A 21,163-nucleotide genomic window follows, 5' to 3' on the forward strand; every position below is an offset into this window, starting at 1 on the left:
ATCTATCTATCTATCTATCTATCTATCTATCATTGGACTGGAAATAATTTAGAGGAATAAACACGAAGTGCTGATCTATAAGTATAATGTCGTTACATCTATTCCAAATTTGTGTTTTATAAATAATTGAGTTAACCTAAAATTGTCCTTAGATTGTTGAAATTATAGATATAGATTTTTTTTTACATGTAAAATAAATGCAATATCAGATTTAACAACCTTATGACGCTGTCCGTTACCTACAGTGCTGAAGCCGTTAGTTTCGCATATCATTCCATTATGTAATTTTTGACAGAGTTTTACTTTAATAACACTCTGTTTTAAAATGTTTAGAATAAAATAACATGAGAGGGAAACGTAAATGGGGCTCACACAAGTGGTCTAGTCGAGTTAGTTTGAGGCCAAACCACTAGTTTTCCTCACCGGCTCACTCCAGTCAGAGAGAGCGTGGTGTTGCATTTCCCCCGCTTCAGTCACTGCTACTCAAATTCTTCAACTCTCTCTAGGCAATATCCTTACGCCCGCAGAGCTGTTAAATGTTACATTACGTCGTGGGCGTAAAGGCTCCTTGTAATGGCGACCGTGCCGTAGATGTGCCTAGGTTTGTGAAAATGAAGCGGAGAAGAAGTTATTTCTTTTAAGTAAAACGCCGAGGTTCCCCGGAGGAGGACTTTGCGTCGATAACCGTCATCTTCATACGTGGTAAACAAAGCTGTACTTTTATACTTTTGTGCTCCCGAAATGATGAAGCTCAAATCCAACCAAACCCGGACGTACGACGGGGATGGCTACAAGAAGCGGGCAGCCTGTCTGTGCTTCAGGAGTGAGTCGGAGGAGGAGGTGAGCTCGGGGATGTTGCTGCTTGAAAGGCCATGCTAACACTAGCAGCAGGGGGTGTCTTCAGTATCTTGCGTATCTCTAAATCGATACATTTATTAACATGGTCACCATTTTAGTGATTACTCAGTTTAATTCCAAATTCTCTTTTTACCCTGTCTGTATGTTAAAAGTTAGTTTCTAGCCAGTACTTATGCTAGTGTTATATAAGGCTCTTTAGCTTTGGAAATGGAAACCCCATTGCATGGAGTTAGCTTAGTGCTAATGCTGGTTCTAGCATGCTAATTAGCGCTGCTGCTGCTCCGGGGAGCCAGCTGTCAGCCAGAAGCCACAGCCTCATCAAAGGAGTATTTGCTTGATTACTGTGAGCCTCATGACGAGAAAAATATGTATATTTCATTGACTGACTAAAATATTGATGTAATTTAAAAAGCCATGTTAAGTATATTATTGTGACGGCAAAATCAATTTGGGTGGTTTTTCCCACCCATGGTATGTTGTTGGAATAGCTATAGGATCGCCTTGTTGTGTTGGTCAATTTGTTTCACATGTCGATTTACTTTTGTGAGATAAACTATAGGACCTTGAGTTTAAAGCATCGCACAACGAGAAGACACAAATCCACAATTTTTGCATTGTTTTATTCTGTTGAAAGTTAACAATGGCTACCCTGTTGTTTAAACCATTTAAGAAACTCGTATGCCTTCGACACGCAAGAACAGAGGTGTCTTTGTAAGAAAAACATTACCAGGAGAGCAGACAAAATAAGACTAAATCAGTTCCTCATCCTGGTCAAAGGAAGGGCCAGACTGTGAACAACATATGCCTCATTGATTTCAGGAAATGCATCATTATCTCACACACACAAACTTTTCCCAGGAACAGTAGTTTACCTGATTGGCTCGCAGATATAGATAATTAATTTCACTCCTTGCATTTCCTCTACTTACAGGTCCATCTGTGGCACCTGGCACAGAGTCACCTAAGTAATAAGAGGCTTACATTTAGCATCTTGATTGGAGGGTTTTTAGGAAGTTCTATATCTTCTGTACTGCAAAGATAAGTAAAAAGAACACAAAAAAGAAATTGTGTGGGATTCATTCCAGGTGCTCTTAGTGAGCAGCAGTCGACATCCTGATAAGTGGATTGTTCCTGGAGGGGGAATGGAGCCTGAAGAAGAGCCTAATGTTGCTGCAGCTCGAGAAGTGTGTGAAGAGGTCAGTTCAGATGTTTGTTTTTATCTCGTTTTATAGCCTTAGTCTTCACCTTTTCATATTTGTATTCTAACAGGTGTTATAAGTCACCCAAAAGTAGAATATTTGTTACAAGTCTCTTCTTACATTTTCTGATGAACAAATACAAAACCTGTCTTTCTTCACGTCAACTAAAGACAAAAATGTTATTCTGAGAACAGCTTTCCATTTTCAGTGTGACAAATTGGTCTGAGTCGAGTGTAGGCTCAGAAGAGTGTTGTATTACAATCATGCCTGTATTTAACACTAGGAATACGGCCTTGCTCTCAGAATCCTTTTTGTTAATGCAGTCATCCTGTTTGCACAACCAGAGAGACTGGGAGCCTGGCAACATGTAAGCAGTATCATGGCATCATGTTTCAAGGCAGTGTTGTGGTGTCATAAGGGTCACACTGAGATTAAATGCTAGCTGCACTAGCACCGTACTGTCCCAAAAATAGAAAAAAAAAAATTGAAGAAAATTTGATTAAATTTTTTTAGAAGTTTTTAATTCTGCCTCTTAAATAACATGTTGCAGTTTTTATAATTCTTTGTAGAATTTAATGGAAATAACTAAACTAAAATTCTGCTAATACAATTTATACACTTAAATTGTGTGTCTTCCATTCATTTTCCTGGACATTTTGATTAGAATACAAGCACTGATACTGAAGTCGTAGAAGTTCTCTCATCATTTAGCTCATGCCGGGCCCCTGACATGTAAAGCCTGTTCTTTGTGTGTGATCCATCACACTGATGGATGCTGATATAATCTCTTATCCTGGCTCTCATAGTGGCTGCTGGACACTGCTTGTTGCCAGCACATTTTCATTGACTCAAAGTGTCTAGCCACCACTAAGAGTTATTTGAGCGCTTAAAACAATCACACAGAAATATATAGTCATATACTCTATTTTTTAGCCTTATTTTGGATGCTGGTGTAATTCTAATCCTTATGATCTTATTGTGATTACCCAGTGAGCGATTGCTTGTGCTTTCTGACCTGGAGTGTTGCCAGATACTGTTCAGGACCCAATCGCAGTCCAGATGTTACTCTGGCTTCATTTGTCTATTTACCCGCTCCTGGCCTGACCTTATTCTGTTGTCAGTGATACGCCCCAATCCTGCACCATTAGGACACATTGCATAACCGTAATGCAGCCTCAGTACTGTCCATCCTCTTCCAAGATGATGCCCTGTAGTTTTCAGTTACACAAATACCTGAGCTGGGAGACATTTTCCACTTCATAAAAAAACACACAGGCTGACGTTTGGCCTATTACTTAATCCCTGGCATGGTTTATGAGTTTCTTTTGATGGGTCTGTTCTTTTCCATCAAAACCAGTTGAAGACTTGAGAAGTGTAACACAGAGGCCGTGGCGCAGTTTGTGGAGTCCAACATTTATTTATAGAGTGAAACTGGAAGCTGAAGAAGCTTCAAAGATGTCAGCAAGCGGCCCGGCTCTGTATTTGAACCTCTCTAACTATTCACCTGGGACTTGAGATGTTTTATGTATTTTTTATTTTATAGTAAGCCTGAATATTATGTTTAAGTTTTTGTGTCTGGTGAAAAGAGGTTTGCTTAGTTGTAATATTGAGAGGGGAATAGAAATGTCTAACAACAAAGAATTTAATATGTCTATATTCTGACCTTTTTATACAGTCTTGTATTACTCTAGAAAGATTTCTGTCAGAGGAGCTGCTTACATAACCGCATCAACTGAACAGGCTTGTTTTATGTTTTTGCTGCTCTTTAAACGAAGAACTAAATTGATTTGTGAGGCAGTAGAAATGTATCTGTTGGGTCATTCAGTATTACGTGATTTGTTAAACTAAAACTAAAAGATCATGTCATTCCATTTTTTAAATAAGACAGAATACTACTTTGTTGAGTTTTACAATATAACCTGCCAACCCTTTCCGCAAAAGGTTGTGATTTCCATTTCATATATTTTTACAGAAATTTGTGCAAAACCATTATTTTAAGTTTGACATCCAACTTTCAGCTGATTTCCTATTTTGACATTCCGACCTGGTGTGTGCTTCGTTGAGGCATTGCAGAAATAATAAATAATCTGAACGTGGCTTTTATTCTGCATTTGTTATTTGGAGGACTGAACACACACAATAAAGGAGTGAATCTGCAGTGTGAAAACACACAGTCTTATGTAACATAATCCACTGCAACACAAACACAAACTAGTTTCAAAATTACCATACAAATTACATCAGCACTCTAAATCCAGCTCAACTAAACACACCGAAGTTTAGATGCAATGTTTATTTTTGGTTTGTCAGGCTGCATTACTTTGAATTGTCTTGTTTATTTATTGTATTCATTTTATCAGAGCAAGCCTTAATCCTCTTTTGTGGTTTAATTACCATGGTATTACTTTCTGACCTTTTCCTTCATCTCGCAGGCCGGTGTGAAGGGAACCTTGGGTCGCTTAGTCGGAGTATTTGAGGCAAGTTTCCTTCTGCTTCCTATGGATTGTGTGTTTTTTTTTTTCCTCACATTTTTAAATCTCAACCAAGTGGCTTGTGTGTGACTGTAAATAAAGATCCAAATTTGTAATTTTCTCCCTCAGAACAAGGAGAGGAAACACAGAACCTACGTGTATGTTCTAATTGTAACAGAAGTACTGGAGGACTGGGAAGACTCGGTCAACATTGGTAAAGCACTTTGTTCCGTGGTCAAAACAAGAATCACACGCAGTCACATGCTTCTCTGTGGCTTTGTTGTTGTTATTTTTCCTCTTAGAACTCAGTCTCGGTCATATTGCATTTCAAGGATGTTTAATTCCAGCCCTTGGGATTTTTTTTTATTATATATACAAACTCTCTGTAGTCCTGATCATTTGTCCAATTTATTTTGTATTTTGTTTTCTGTATCAATTGTTCTTTCTGGGTGAACTGTATCTACCACTCATGTTTCTTTTCCTGCCTACAGGGAGGAAAAGGGAATGGTTTAAAATAGACGATGCCATACAAGTGTTGCAGTGTCACAAGCCCGTTCAGGCCACCTACTTCGAGGCTCTCCAGGAGAGTTGCCTGACCAGTAATGGAACGCCACTGGTGACCACTATAGGCGAGGACCTCTCACCAACCTACAGCATCAATCAGAGCTCCGTCTCGGGTATCAGATAACTAGAACCACAACTCTGATTTCCCCCTGGAGCTTTTGCCACCACTTGCGCTCTTACTTGTGTCACTTCTTTCTCTTCTGTCCTCTCTACTGTTTTTTTTTTTTTCTGTTTCTTTTGTTTTTTCAGTAACATGGTTTGCCTTGCCAACTCCTTTGTGCCAGAATTGTGGCACAGACTTGATGACAAGTGTTGGGTGAATAGACTGAAACACTTTGTAAATGTAATTAAATGTAATTTTTGATCCCTGTTTTATTTTCCTTTTTACAGAAAATGCATGAAGTATCCCCTCATTCCCTGTCCTTATGCACCCTTAGTGTGGTGTTTAATGAATGCAAGAACTACTTTTTACTGTTGTAATGTAAAAGTGTATGCGTAGTGCTTAAGCTGAAGGCTTTCTGGTGGTCTTTTTAATGTCTTCTCCATTATTTTGGTTGTTTTCTGTGACTGAATGTGCCCATAAATGTACTCCCTCCCTCGTTGTAAGGATAGGAAATAGTGTCTGTACCTGAAACAGATTTGTGGGAAACGTCTTGCATGAGCACCATTAATGTCGCCTCGCTCGCGTGAGTGACCTGATGTTGACTGTGCAACGGATTTGTGGCAAGGTCTTTGGCTTTTCTCCATGTTCTCCTAACTGTGGTTTTTATTATTTTTTATATATATATATTTAAGCTCAGCTTTTTAGCACAGCCCCTAAGTAGTTCTTCAGTTTAGATAGACTTTCAAGTGTCAACTGTGTTTCTCTTTTATTTGGGAAGCTAGCCAAGCACTACAGGTTTCACCCTCAAGCTGAGCGTATACAGTAAACTGTACAGAGTGGAAGAATGTCAACTTATAATGTAAAAAGGATCCCTTCTTCTCCTTGATGTCTTTACCTCATTTTAATCACTTTTTTTTTCCTATTCTAAAATTCTCTTGTGACGACAAAGTCTTCCTCTACGTACTTAGAGGGTGAAAGTAGGTTTAAAGAATTTTTTCAGAATTCAGCACATATCACTTAAGTTATTATAACCCATGTCCATATCTTACTCCTCACATTCAGTTTGGTTGAAAAACAATTGTTTACATTGCGTTTGTACCATAGCACAGATGACTTTAGTGGGCACTTTCATTACATAAATGGCTTTTTTTCTTTTGCTTTTTTTTTTGTTACCCTTATTTTTGTTTGCATTTAAATTGCATCCACAGAAACACTCAGAACACCTGATTGACATTGAAAGTAATGGATCTGTAATGTTGCCTTTGGCAAAGGTGCAGAACAAACAAGCCTTGTACAGTTTGAGAACTTGTTTTTACTTTTAAAATGCTTTTGGATACTTTTTTTCCCCCCCTCTCTTTTGGTTTCTCTTCTCTAACTCGTCTGGCGACTCTCTCTAGCCGAGCTGTGTCACATGACCTCGATGAGTCGTGTGGCAGCAGGCTCAATACTGTGAAACTGGAGGCGCTGTAGTAGATGGCATGCAAGAGGTTTTTATTGTAAATTGTTTATTTCTGTATAGATCAAAAGTGAAGAGTACAAATGACAAAACACCTCTTACACATCTGTGAGTGCTGTGTCATTTCAGCTATGGCTGGAAAATTGAAAACTTCTTTTGTTGGCTTTGGAGCTGTTTAGATTTTTTTTTCTGTGTTGAGGTGGCAAACAGTACATCTGAGACTAAGAACAACAAATGTGGTTGTGAGATATGAGCCTTTAACATCATTTAAAAATATAAAATCCCTTCCAATTCTTGGCTGTTAGGGTTTACCCATTTTTTTTTTTTTTGGTTCAAATGTAAAACGGAGTCATTGCCATTTAAGTTTCCAAACTGCTACTTGGTTAAAAAAATTAGCAAGTCTGTAGTCTATTTTTCTGTAGAGGGTTTCATTCGTTGCAACAAAAAAATTACAAATTAGAGCCAAATCAATGTTTGTGTTTTTACATATGTGGTAAACTCATCATTAAGCTCATTTGAGGTAATTTTGTGTAGTTTAATTTCAATCATGTTTACTTTTCCATCAAATACTATGTTTAATGCCACAGTTCAACTCTTAAAGACACAGATAAGTGTCTCATCTATAATTATGGCTAAGAAATAATAGCATTGAGTGAAATCTGTTGTGAAACCCCTTACAGAAAATTGCATTGAGAACTGAAGCTTCATGAAAAATGTCACAACATGGAGCAGCATGTTCAGTGCTGATGATAGAAATGTGTTCCTACTTGAACCGGGTCGGGCTCCTCCTGCCTGAGACTTTGAGCAGGTTTTATTGTTGTGCATTTGCAGGGTGTGGTGGCTAAAGTCTTGCTTTATGATTCTGTATCTGGCAATAGATTTGTCTATTTGACCATTTATGTAAATGTGCTGTTATCTTAAAAGAAAAGTCAGTAATTAGCTGGGATTGAATTTGTTTGGTTCAGTTTTAATGATGGGTACTGTCAAAATGAATGTGAGGAGGATTTCCCTAAGTAACAGCTAACAATGTAATTATTAATGACCTCTTGTTTCTAACCATCACCTAACTCGGTTGTCTGTGATGAGCTAATGCCTTGTATATAGGTAGAACAACCTTAAAACCAGAGGAAGCACTCTGGCTGTGGTTAATTAGAATTACTGTTCCTTAGTTGGAAAATTTCAGACTGTTCTGATCAGAGCTAATTAAGTCTTTAAATACAGAACATTGGCAATTATGGCATAAATTTTCCACTAACTTTTCATGGGCTCTATTTTATGCTGAAGCAAAATAAGAGCATATTTGTTACACAACTGAATCTTGAAGTAACATCACTTCCTTTCAAAGTTTGAAGCTTGTTTGCTATGCCAGTGAAATGGCTCCATCTTGTGGCCATGGCAGAAGTATTAGAAGCACATCTCAACAGCTGAGGCTTGTAAGCATTCAGTTTCCTTTATCAATTGAATGATTGCAAAAGATGTTCTATCTAGTTAAATTAGGAAAACAAAAAACAAAGACCCCTAAAATACTTGCAACTGAATTACAAACGTGTTCACTTCTAGCTACAGAGTTCGGCCTGGAAGTTACATACTTGTAAACATTTTGTGTTTTTGTGTCACTGGAATATTGTTTTCCTCTTTTGTCATTTGGGACTGTGGAATAAAACCAGAGCAAGACTGAAGATTGTAATATAAGTGTGCCAACAAATAAACACCAGTATTTCAACTTCTGTGAAGCGTCTCTGTTCATCTCAATAAATATTTCCACTTCAGTTTAAACATACAGTAGAATATTGTAGAACCCACATTGAAAGATTAAAATCTACTTTTATAGTATGTAGAATAATTAAAAATATTCATCTTAAACAGGAAAAAAAGCAAATCAGGTTTAAGGTGAAAAACTTTCCAACCCTATTGAACCCTTTTGTGTATTTGTCTAACAGGCACATCATTGAACACAGCTAAAATATAAACATTTCTAAAGGCTTCAACTTATGTACAGACGCAGGTATCATCTTCCGATTTAAAGTTAAAACTTTTCTGCACTGACATTTAAAAAGGCAGACTGGTTCTGGTGGAAAAGGGAAAATATTGGCTTTAAAAGCACTTTTGGTGAATAATTCAACAAGTTTGCTCCTCTGGGCCTTCTGTATTCTGGATAAGTGATCATTTTGAGATATAGCTGAACTTTTTAACCGAAGCCTGTAATTCTATTCAGAAAACTCTGACTTGTGCCATTCAATCTGGAGGCTCAGGATGTAAGTGAATCAAGAAAAATCTGTTACAGTTAATCAGTTTATTTAAATATTTATCAATTCTGCTTGAGCGATGTCACCAGACATTAGGTCAGGAAATTAAATTAGTTTTACTTGGTCATAATGTACTAATGAAAACAGACATAACTTGGATTTTGATTCTTTATTTGTAATAAACAGTAAAATTTACTGAGGCTGCTGTCCTCTGCCGCGTCCAAAGCCACCTCTCTGTAACAGAGAAGTCCAGTCAGTCGAAACAGAATCAATTTACTGCAGCCACAATGTTTCAGCAGGGACTGTTAAAAGTTCTGAACAATAAAACCTGAAAGTACTTACAAACTGGAACTCTGTAGCAGCTCCAGCGCCAGCCTCTGCCTTCTTGTCAGCACCAGCTGAGGAGAAACAGGTAGAAATTAAATCTATATATTCAAAAGCTTCCCACAGCTAACATCATTCCATTTGTCCTTTTGTTACTTTAACGCATATTTGACAAACTGGAGAAATGTGCATTACAACACTATTTCATAATCTTAGAGAAAATTACTTCCATTTAATATATTGCAGTTACTGAAAGTGAACTGAAACATAAACGTTGGATATTTTTTTATTTTAAAACAAAGTCTGAGTGCTGTATTTTTTATTTTTTTTTTAAAGATAATGGTTGAATTACAAACATCCCATCCGGAATAACTGGCTAAAAAGACTAAATTTCACACCAAACACATCACGCCCAGCTATCAACACTAAAATGTTCAGCCAGTGGTATACATACGGGGTGCAGCAGATCGCCTGTATGTGTCTCTGTCAGCCTCGCCACGGTTGAGGCGGGCGGGTCTCTCTCCCTCCATACCTGCACAAAGGGAAAAAAAAACACAGAAGAATGTTTACATCCAAATCTACTAAAAGACTTGGACGCAATCACTAATAAGTCAGCATGGACACAATTTGGCCTTTGGTATTTACAGTTGACTTCTGAAGATTTTTAAATATGTTACTGAGATGTTTTAGAGCTAAAAAAAAAAAAAAAAAAGAAGTGTTTTATAATGAGATCACATCAATGATTTTTGTGTGAAAATGGTTGGTTTGTTCCACCCCAACAACATAGTTGTTCAGAGTTGGAAATGGTTGTTGAGGAAAAGAAATATTTTCTATTTCCTCAAATTTTGGATTTAAAATGTATCAAATATTAGTAAACATGATTTACAATGTAGATGCCTGAAGTTACTTTCTACAGATAAGTCCCTGCTTAGCAAATGTTAAACTATGACAGTTTTCTGTTTACAACATAATTATAAAAAAGTTAAGTACTCCCAATTATACTTAATCACCTCAAAATCTAAGTATCTGAACTTTGACACACCTGCATTATGCTGCAGTGTGTTAAGCAATCTCAAACATTTTGATAAGCATAAATCACATTATCACCATTGTTTCACATTTCTGCAGGTAAGCACCACCAATACAATTTAAAGTAAAGTTAGGTCATTAACAGTCAAACAAAATAACTGTCTGATGTCACTCAATTCTTCCTTGAGTCCAGTACTTTATCAGTGGTTTATCGATTTGTGAAGGATTTTGTTTTTTGATATATACATCACCAAAACATGTGAAAGTTCAATCATCAGTTTCCCAGCCTGCACTTAGCAGTGGCTTTAGTATCTCACCCTTGGGCCTGGGCCTGGCGGTCTCAGGGCGGGTCTGGCGGCGCAGGGTGGCGGGGACGATCTCAGGGGGAAGGTGGAGGAAGTCTCTCAGGTACTGGATTCCCTCATTGGTGAGATACCAGTAAAAATGGCGCCAGGCAAATTGCTCCTTGACGTAGCCACAGGATTTCAGCGACTGAGAAAATAAACACAAGTGAAAAGATTAAATCTACTTGATGCAATATTAAATTGCCTTTTATACTACAAAGAAGTTTGACATCTGATCTCAGGATTCACCATCACCAAAGCTGCTGAGTTCAGTTCTAAAGGGGAACTGAACTAAACTCTTCCCGTCCAGAACAAACTTCTTGGATCAATTAATATGAACCTAGCAGCCTTACAAATCTCTTCATTTTAGTCTCATCCAGGCTTGTAATAATGTAGAATACTGTGGACATTTACAACACACTTTGCACATTGATTTCATTTCTCTTGCTTCTATAAATCTTTCAGATGTTGACTCCATTGCATCTGCACAGGTTTTTGTAATTGTTGAAACTTTTTTGAAATCTTTTATATAAACTATACGTAAAAGCTTTTTAAGTCATATCAGCTGATAAAGTTTGCATTCTGTAATTTTACCGTGAATTTTGATTTAGGAAAACTTATATGAACAAAAAAAAATCTGAAAAAGCTGTGGTTTTCGTTTATAACCAACAGTTATACTCAAACATTGCATGGCAGCTTTTTCCTCATATGCTGTAATAATCATAACAAAATGACACTGTTCTGATAGTTTCTAAATATTATTTCATAAGCTAAGACATGAACTTGCTGCTATCTCTTAATCCAGACTTTTGGAGCCACTGAACTACACAGGAAATGCCAGCTTCCATGAGACAAGATGTCCATTTCTACAAAAACAGGTATTCTCCTGGTATACAAACTTATTACAGATTTTTAAGCAACATCCTTGAGATCTGAGGTAGCTAAAGATGGATTAGCATCGAAAACACACCCAGGTATTCCGGAGAAGTGTTAAAACTTGTGTTCAGCCGTCTCACCTGCATTGCCTTCATAACATGAAGGTTGGGGACATTCTTGTCAGCAAGCTCGGGATGCTTGGCCAGGTGGACGTCTTTCTTGGCCACCATGACTCCCTCTTTAAAGAGGAGCTCGTAGATAGCAATGCGGTTCTTCTTGGGCATAAGCATCTGTGCAAAGTGAGAAGACAGGTTTCACTTTCCTCATGTTTTAAAAAACACAATAAGCTATCGTTTGCTTCAGATATTCACATCAATAGCAGGACATATATAACACACTTTACAGTTTAAAACAGACGTCCGCGTATAGGGGCAAACATGGCAGCCGGCCGTGATAACCAAAGCCGGGAATACTTCCTCACTCCAATACTAAATATCTACAATTATTGGGTATTTAGGACTAAAATATGTCAGCCATTTTTATTACAACAATAACAGAAAACAAACGCCAAAGAATATTTTCCTCTAGAACCTGAGATGTTAAAGATTTATTTAGATTTTGACACCATGTCTAGCTTTACCTTTCCACTAGAGAAGGGACCGGAGCCGGAAGGAACGACTGTCCTTGATCAGGAAGGTATATGCTCCCAGCGCGAACCTGCTCGAATATGCTGCCCCCTGCTGGTGTGGTGGTGTACCACCAAGAAATTGTAAAAGTCTGTGCCTTCAATTGGAAACTATACGTCCGTAAATATTAACATCTTCTCTGTTAATATTTTTTTTAACAGTTTAATTAGCACTGTTTCCAGTTTGTGGTGTTCCAGTTTAAGATGCCAATTGTTTCTTATTGCTAAACGAAATGAACAACAGCAAATCGGATTATTTGCAAGTTTAATTGTTTTACAACTGAAGTAAGCAATAAAATGCTGAATTTGAAACACGTTTTGTATCGTTTCGTATTTTTTCTCAATAGACAAAAGAGAAAATAATGCAGAGTATTTTTCTAAAACTGATTTTTACAAGATAAAAACGTTATTGTTTACTTTGATATACTATGCATGCATAAAACAATCACTCGTATACGCAATGTAAAAGTTTTTGTCACGTTTCAGATCATCAAAGATATTTTAACATAAGACAACAATAATCTACGTTTCAGCTGATAAGTTCATTTGTAATTTCTACATACTTGTTAATTAATGGTATAAAATATATATGTTTGATGACATATTTATGTCGGTTATAACTATAAATTGTGGTGTGTGGAAATATTGTTGCACAAATGATTAAAGATCTGCTCTAAATATATGCATGGTACGCCAGTGGAACCTTTATTTTGAAAGAGCTTCCCGGATGTAGTTGCTGATCATTTAGTCTAGCTTTATTCCAACTCTCTCATCAGCAGAACATTTCCAAAACGGAGGCAGTCCCTGCTGCTGCAGAGCGCTATGGTGACATATTAAAAAAACTGTAAACTTATCCAGGTAAGAAATATGCATATATATTTTTTGGATATTTTTGCAGGGTTGAAGTGTGAACAGTCGGCTACGGCTTGTGTCATTTATAGCTGCATTGCATCTACTGTTGTTGATAGGAGCCTCTGGTGATATGATACCCTCTTTACTCTATGACAGAAGTCCCTAAACTCAGTGTGATATGTGAATGTAACCTGAACCACTGCCAGTCTACACTTTGCCTCATTATATAAATGTTGCATTAAAACTCATATCCAGTTTGTCTGGGGGTGAAAAAAAAATCTATCGGTTACACAAATTTATAGCAGTTTTGGTGCAGAACTCGCAGTGGGTTCTGGATTTATCAGTGCAGGCTGCAGTAGAGTGGGCCTTTTAAAGTAAAAAGAAAAAGCTTGTCTCAGGGGAGAGCTGCGTTTCCTCTGATTTATTCTAGAGAGCAGCTGGTGCTGGATCAGGTCAGAGCTGCTGACCTCCGTCTCAATGCAGACTCCCCTCCCTGATAAGCGAGCTCTGTCCACGGTTCTGAACTCAAATCAGTTAACAAACTGAAAGTACAAACATCAGCTTGATGCTGTAGCAATGCAGGCCTCTTTCTGTTAGATTGATCAGTAAGCATACTGGTTCAGAAAGGCAAAATAATGAAGAGGAGATGCTGAATTTCTCCAAATATAAAACAAAAAACAGAAAATGAAAAAAAAAAGCTGCAAATAAAGTAGTCTGAATTAAAAAAAAAAGTGATGTAAAATTAAGTTGAATTTGATCTGCTTGTCTTTATTTTTCTTGTCAGACTTTTGTTTTTGTCAATCCGGATCTATGTCTTGTGACAATGTTTTATCTCAGGGGAATATCATGGTTTATGCTTTGTAAGTGACTCTTTGCATACAGATTTAATGAAAAATGTCTTTGCATATACAGATTTCATAAAAAAAATAAAATGAAGAAAAAAGGGATAATTATTCTACAAGTAATTCACAAAAGAACCTCCTGACTTCTGACATAGGAAGTGTAGGCGCCGCTGTCTTTCATGGAATGGACTGAGCAGTGGGTTGGACTGAGTGGTTAAAATAAATACTTCTATAAATAGTAACACATGCGCAACAGGGCGGTTATGATGATGCTACCTGGGTTGGGCTCCAGCACCTCATGATCAAAGGTCGGAAAGGTACTGGCTCATAATCCTGGTTCAGTGCTCAGTCAGGCCACATTTCCCCTCTGAGCTGATTGAATTAAAAATTGTTTACCTTAAACATGCTTGAGGAGCAGGTGTAATTCCAAAATGGCTCCTTTAGAGTCATTGTGCTGAGTCAAGCTGAGTGTTTTTGACTGATACAGTATTATCTTCCTGCTTTTAGATATGAGGGTTTGAATCTGTTTCATCATCACTGGTTGTTCTGACTTTAAAGAAAATGTTACAGATGATAAAATAACTGATAATTCTTCAAACATTTGTCAAGCTTAACTATGAATCTGTTCTGGAGATGAAGGTTTTTCTCGTGACGATGTCTATCCAAGGACTTACTTACTGAATCTCGCTAACAATGCTAAAAATATTATAAATAATTTACTCTATTTGGATTTGCTGCCATCTGTTCTAGAGTTCTTTTATTGTGAAAAAAGTGTTTAAACTCATTTCTAAACTCATTAAACTCTGATGAGAAAGTGAGCTATTTTTATTGAGTGCCTCTAGAGGAATATCTGGGGTTTTATGTGTTTTATTCAAGGGTGGATTCCTCAATGGGTTTAATTTTCTCTTTACTTGTGAGTGATTTTACATGAGTGCCGGTAAGTGGATTAATCCACTTGAAAAATTAGTGACACTCATCTGATTTGCAGCTTTCAGTTCCACTCCTTATTTTGGATGATAGATGAAGTGTCACTGCTAATGGGATTCATTAGAACAAATCTTAACTTGTCTTTCAGCTCCATCCTTCTCACTGTATAACTAATTGTGGCCACGCTGGTCCCACTGGGTTTAGACAACAGTTTGCAAGCTGTTTCATTCGTATTTACAAGCTTGGCACATCACATCTGGTGCTTTTTGTTTCCATCCATTGTTAGACGACTGAAAGGATTCAGCTCAGATAGCTTACTCTTTTTTTTTCACCCATATTATTCACACATTCATACATTAAAGGTTTTTCCATCTCTGCCTGGCTTTGAATCAATATAATTTCCATTCTGTCTGATTCTGAGAATCACCATAACATTAACATATAATGCTGTAGGACAGATGAGCGAGTTTGGTATGTGTTTTACAACCTGCCTTGTGTTATTTATTGACTAACAAGATAATTTACATTTAAATTTGAACTTTTCCAGCAGCTCACACTGAGCGGTTAGGGCTTGGTGTGCAGGGCCCTGACTTTGCCTCAAATTGTGACGTGATTGGAGCTCGAGATAAGATCGGCATGATGGGAAACCGAGAGGCTGCTTTTTCTTGAAAGTCTGCATTCTTTATCAAATCCATATTAAAAGTTGTTTTTGTCAGCTTAGCTGACTGTAATTTTTAGTATCATGACAATGCATATATTGAGCCAGGCCAGAAGCCCAGCACAACACAGGCTGAACATATAATATGTTAATGTTAATGCTTAATGTTTTAGCTTAAATTGTCAGTAAGAAGCACCACCTCTAATATAAATGTTTCTTTTATTTTATAATTACAAATTAATTATAAATTATGAAATGTTAATTAATTATAAATAATTATAATGAAAAATATTTGTATAATTCAAACTATGATATATAACACAAGCAGCTACTTTGTATTTGTTTCTCTTTAACTCTGTGTGGCAGATCAATGTTACTGGTACCAAATTAAAAAAAAAATCCGTTTAACAGGCAAAGTCCTCCATTGTACTGTTTCTATTGTTCAAAGTCTTTTCAATGGGATGTCAGAGAAAGTGCTTGGGTTTTCAACAGCTCTACAAAACATTAAGTTCAGCAGCTGTCCCTTCCCCACCTGTTGCTGCTCAGTTGGTTGGAGACTCCTTCTGCAATTTTCCCATGCTTACTAGAAGAATACAGTCAAGCAGAAAGATAATGATTGTTGGTGAATTGCTGGCATTTATAACAGATTTTTATATTTAAAAAAACAACAACAATCAGTATTTTGGCATAGGACTCCTCTAAGAAAACATAAATTGTATTAATGATATTGATCACCAGTCGTGTCACTCAAAAATATATACAGCTCACACATTACAACTGTAGTTCTACAGTCTAAGTGCATCAATAAGGAGAAGCAGCAGTGGTCTCAGGTGTATGTTTGTTGGAGATGATACATTACAGAGACCATCTCACTGTTAAAGAGGAACAGGAAGAGGCTCTTAGAGGTTACTGGCCACTGATTGTCTTTGCTCTCCTGGGGACCCTGTACATCAGTTTTATAGGGTCAGTGAAAAAGCTCACAGCCAAACATTGGATCAAAGAGAACCCCATGTTGTTATAGTGACTGTGTTTGCCAAATAGTGGGCTTTAATTTTTAATGTATGTGTTTGTGGGGTTTACAGTCGCAAACATTTTCACTCTGTATTAATACTTTACTAGTTCTTGCAGTAGACCTTAAAAAAAAACCAATCTTAGTCATATTTTTGCTTCAAATAATACTTTGAGATGAATGTTTCATCCCAGTAATAACCACAATCATAAGCTTTGCAGTGATATTGTAAAACAAGAAATTAATTTTCAAATTCATTTGCATTAAGTTGTCTTCTTAAATGAAGTAAAGTTTCTATTCTATGAATGACAGTGACTCTTTTTACACTTTTCACTCTTAACCACTTGATACCTTTTAGACATTATTTATTGCACACCAGTGTTATATATGAAAATACCAAGGATTTCAAGTAGATTCACCAACTTTTCATCTATGATCTGCCAACAAAATCTAGCTACAGAACAGAAGTATGGCAGGATATTGTCGATGATTTGAACCAGTGACGCTGCAGAGACTAATGGGATTTAATAATCATGACTTTTTTCTGCAGCACGCATCCATGTGCTGCTAAGCCACCTCTATTCCTCTGTTTGATGTGTGTGAAATATGGCTTCACAAGGAGCCTGTTTGGATGACAGTCAGGTGAAAAATATGCATAAAATGTTTTTTTTGTCAGACGTCTAAGTGTTTGTATATCTTGCTTTTGTATATCAGTATTAAACACGGATGGAAATGATGCTTAGAGCCTTTTGGGAACATTATGAGTCATTCTTGTCACTTTTCTGATTGCCAGCAACCTGTGTAGTTTGCAATCACTTTACTACATCACGATGCTCTTTTCTCTATGATGATCTTTTAGCCCGAAGAGTTTTCATTCATGAGAACAACAACAGAGGCTTTAATGTGTGTGTGTGTGTGTGTGTGTGTGTGTGTGTGTGTGTGTGGGAGTGTTTACCTCTCAGGGCTTTTAGCAGCTGCACTGTCTCTGATGAGTCACTTCCATTTTGGCCCACTCAGAGTTGTGCTCAGCTAATGCTGGGCTCATTCAGGGCCCAGAGTGTGCGCACACTTAGACTCCAGCAGCTAAATAACAGGCTTCAATAAATTCCCTCACCACTCTGCCACCACTCATTGATTACAAACAAACATGGATGCAAAGCAGCGCCATGAGTATGTATTGATTCAATTCTTCAGACTATAATTTAAGAAATAGGCTTTGCTGCACTCACTGAATTATATTCACAACCACAAGTTTCCACATTTTATGTACAGTGTGGGTTTTTTAAATGCATTCCTTAAGTGCATTTAATTACTATCCAATACCAGTTGATATCATAGTAGTGTAATGCAAATATCATTTAAATTTCCTAGTCCCAGTCTGAAGAAAAGAAAAAAAAAACCCTTCTAAAACTTTTATCTGATCAAACATTTTTGGGTTCTCTCTGTTCATTATAGGTTTTGGTAAAACATCGACTGTCAGACACTGGATAACTTTTTTCCTCCCAAACAGCCAGACAGAATTTACAGAAAAAACAGCTTAGGTAATCCTCACTTTACAATCTCTCCCATGCCGGAAGTCTTCCCCCTGAAACAGTGCGAGGTGGGAACCAAAAACCACAAGGTGTTTCACTAATAATAACAACCCTTACCTAAACTATACTTGAAGTCCTAAAAAATAATTCACAAAGAGAATACTTGTAGTTAAGCATAAGAATACAGCTGCAAAAATTAAAAGCAAGCAAAATATTGACAGTATAAATTAATCAAAGTTACAATAAGAAGAGATAAAAGGTGTATCCAAAATATTTTTGCTAGCCTTGCTTTTATGATCAATCAGTAATTTCTTATATAAGGAGTAGAGGTGATTTAATCAAATGTATCTGAGAGTAAAACAGGGTTTTGGTAATATTTTAAAAAGAATGAAAAAAACTGTCTTTAGCAGCAGATATTATTAATTAGGGCACTTAGCATGGCTAGCATGCTAAAACCAGCTAAAATACGCTACAGTGTACATCCTTACCTTATGTCCAGCATTTCTAAACTTAGCAAACTTTTCATAACCGAGAGAGAGAGAGAAACTTAGCTGTTGTATTCTTGTAATCTACTGAAGGTTTTATTTACTCTCACTCTCAGCCTCAATGTCTTGAAAAATAGGTTTTCTTTTTGAAAAGCTACTTACGTTATTGTGGTTCCACTGACTTAATTTAAAACACTTCACTGACATTGAACACAGTGAAATTTAACTCTCACGGTTACTGTGTCCACATCAAAGAATATTATAGCGCATTGGTGCAAAACTGATAGGAAACATGACAAATGTTTGAATTTCCAACCGGCTTGTTAATGATCAGCTCTGATCAGGCTGGAAATTGACAGAATTTGTGCAACAGTCTTTTTTTCTTTTCTTTTTTTTTAGAATTCACTCTACTTATTATTTTATTTGTTACACCAGTGATGTAACTTTGTAGCTCGATTCACTAAATGTCAAATCAGAATTTATACTTTATGGCATTATGTTTTTATGATTGGTGAGTTACCAACATTAGTGCAACATAATGACGTTAGATTTGATTATTCAGATATGAGACCTAAGATCGACCTCACTTGGAAAAACAACTGCAAAGTTCCAGCACAATGTAGTCACCTTGGAGTTACTGTTATTCAGGCAACATCTAAATTCTCTCCTTAAATTAGGTTTAACAATGTTTTGACCAGCTCTAGTCTGTATACAACTAAATTGCTTCACCAAAACAATAAAAAGGATCTTATAATAAAAAGAAAATCACAGCAGAAAGAAAAACAAACAGAATTTTGAGATTGCTTTTCAGAGTAGGGGAGACCTGCAGCGTTGGTCGTTGGCTGTAAATTACTTCCTGAGGTAATAGGATATAACAGTGGGGTCAAACGGTGTGAGCCCTGTAGGGAGAAACATGATTAGATGATACACAGATGGCTCATACTGGGAAGGAGATTGTCTGTCTGTGAGTATACACAGAATTTTTTGTGGGTTTTGTTATCACATAAAGTGGTTGAGGGAACCATCTTGATCAGTGACTCAGCATGTGGTTATTGACTTTTTGTGCGGCCATCATTGTAATTGATGTAATTTATTTTGCTGTTATTAAATTAAGTTGTTGCCTAAATATTTTGCAGAAAGATATTTAAACATGTATTTTTAATGAATTTCTAAAGAAATAATGAAAAAAGAAAGGTTCACCTCAAACTTTCAAATTTCCACATCACAAACTCGTATTGATCTTTTGAAAGAAGCAAGTCTAACTGATACCCTGATGCTGACTCTGTGTGTATTCCACAGAATGGGCTTTATCTGACCACCCATGTGGATATCTCCTTTGTCTGCCCTTCCTGTACATCTTAATCTCTGTCATAAACACAACTTTCTGAATCATCTCTGCGTGATGTTGAGGTTTATTTTTTAAGAATGACTGCATGTGTCCAAAGTCTCCACCTTTACACAGGAAGCTAATTATTGACGGGCTGATGTGCCCTCGAAAGGGAATGTCAAAGTTCTTTCTTTGCTTAGTGGGAGTATATAAAAGGCAGGTGAGACTGCTCGATGTGTCGGGTTTCTACGTGAGCAAAGACGTGAAGTTGTCAGTTTTCTTTGGCCGTCACATTATCAAGGACTTTGCAGAAACAACATCCAAGGGTCAGTAACTTCTCTGATCTGTTTTGATATATTTATATATTAATATAGACAAGGGATTTTTAAATAATCATTTAATGATTCAGGTTAAAATCAATAATTTTTAACAGACCTTCATTTCTGCTTATGCAATTCAATGTAGTGCAGCTCTTCACTCTGAATAAATTCTGCACTTTTGTAACAGTGATAAAGAAAATTAAAAGCTTAGGTTTTACAGGTTTTCAGTCCGTCCTGAAATGACAAAGGGTGACAGAATAAGTCAGAAAAAGATACAAAAATTATTTTCTGTAAACCTGAATTAGCTTATTGTGAGTAAAGTAAACACTTTGTGTATTACCAGGTGTCATTCTTCGAAGACACAATCGGTTTTTATAGACCTCAATAAAGGGGCTTAGCAGACAATTACTCTACAGATGCAGAATTTAAAAAGTTGGAGGCCATGTCCTTTTGTTTTGGAAAAATATTTTGAGTCAGATGGTTGAATATCATTGAGTGTTCAAACACAAGAGTGATCCCAAACACACATTAAAGCTAGATCAGAATACATAAAGCAGAAAAGCATTAGGCTTTTGGAAACGCCTTCCCTAAGCTGCTCTGAAAATATAAAGAGTCATGCTGCAGGGTTTCCCCCAGAAAACTTGCTAAGCCCGGTGGCCGGGGCGTCGAGGCGGTCCACCGGCAGTCCACCGTGTTTTGTATTAAAAGATGTTAAGTTGACAGGAAATGTAAAAGTATTACTGTGTAATTATATGTTACGGGAAAAGATCTCGAGTGAAATGCTATTTAAACCCACAACTAGTCTAAAACAACAAATTTGCACTTCTGTTTAATCCAAATTAAGTCAGCAGCTCCATCAGGCCCCGAAGAGCTTCAGGGGTCCCATAAATGCTAATATTTTAAAACAGACCACAGATACATAAATGTAACGTTTGTTTATTGAGATGATCAATGCTGTTAAATTTGATTCAATTGTTTAGGCATACATAAATTAAATTATTTTAAATTGTTTAACATTTAAATACAAGATTTTAAGGAGCTGGCAAGTTTACCTTG

At 36.8% G+C, this 21,163-nt stretch overlaps 3 protein-coding genes across 5 annotated transcripts in view; 2 read left to right on the forward strand and 1 right to left on the reverse strand.

Annotated features, from left to right (window-relative positions):
- Positions 1-513: 513 nt before the first annotated feature.
- On the forward strand, positions 514-8,378 carry nudt3b (nudix (nucleoside diphosphate linked moiety X)-type motif 3b). The gene is made up of 5 exons (XM_007546935.2): positions 514-840; positions 1,944-2,054; positions 4,490-4,534; positions 4,658-4,742; positions 5,020-8,378. The coding sequence occupies exons 1-5, from the start codon at positions 742-744 to the stop codon at positions 5,214-5,216; spliced, it is 537 nt and encodes a 178-aa protein (XP_007546997.1). The 5' UTR covers positions 514-741; the 3' UTR covers positions 5,217-8,378.
- A 673-nt stretch (positions 8,379-9,051) lies between these two features.
- Positions 9,052-12,220, reverse strand: rps10 (ribosomal protein S10). The gene is made up of 6 exons (XM_007546936.2): positions 12,111-12,220; positions 11,611-11,760; positions 10,568-10,742; positions 9,676-9,753; positions 9,240-9,295; positions 9,052-9,131 (listed from the first exon to the last, which is right to left on the reverse strand). Exons 2-6 carry the CDS (start codon positions 11,758-11,760, stop codon positions 9,090-9,092), a joined length of 501 nt encoding a protein of 166 aa, XP_007546998.1. The 5' UTR covers positions 12,111-12,220; the 3' UTR covers positions 9,052-9,089.
- Positions 12,221-12,953: 733 nt separating this feature from the next.
- The window catches only part of pacsin1b (protein kinase C and casein kinase substrate in neurons 1b), a 29,807-nt gene continuing 21,597 nt past the window's right edge, over positions 12,954-21,163 (forward strand). For 2 of the 3 annotated variants that reach the window (XM_007546937.2, XM_007546941.2), the window contains exon 1: positions 12,954-13,013. The gene's annotated coding sequence lies outside the window, so the exon portion shown is untranslated. Of the gene's footprint in view, positions 13,014-20,043; positions 20,114-21,163 lie in introns of those variants that run through there. The other variant, XM_007546939.2, reaches the window with a different exon arrangement.

This window comes from Poecilia formosa, unplaced genomic scaffold (assembly GCF_000485575.1).
Source record: "Poecilia formosa unplaced genomic scaffold, Poecilia_formosa-5.1.2 Scaffold18, whole genome shotgun sequence".
Taxonomy (NCBI): domain Eukaryota; kingdom Metazoa; phylum Chordata; class Actinopteri; order Cyprinodontiformes; family Poeciliidae; genus Poecilia; species Poecilia formosa.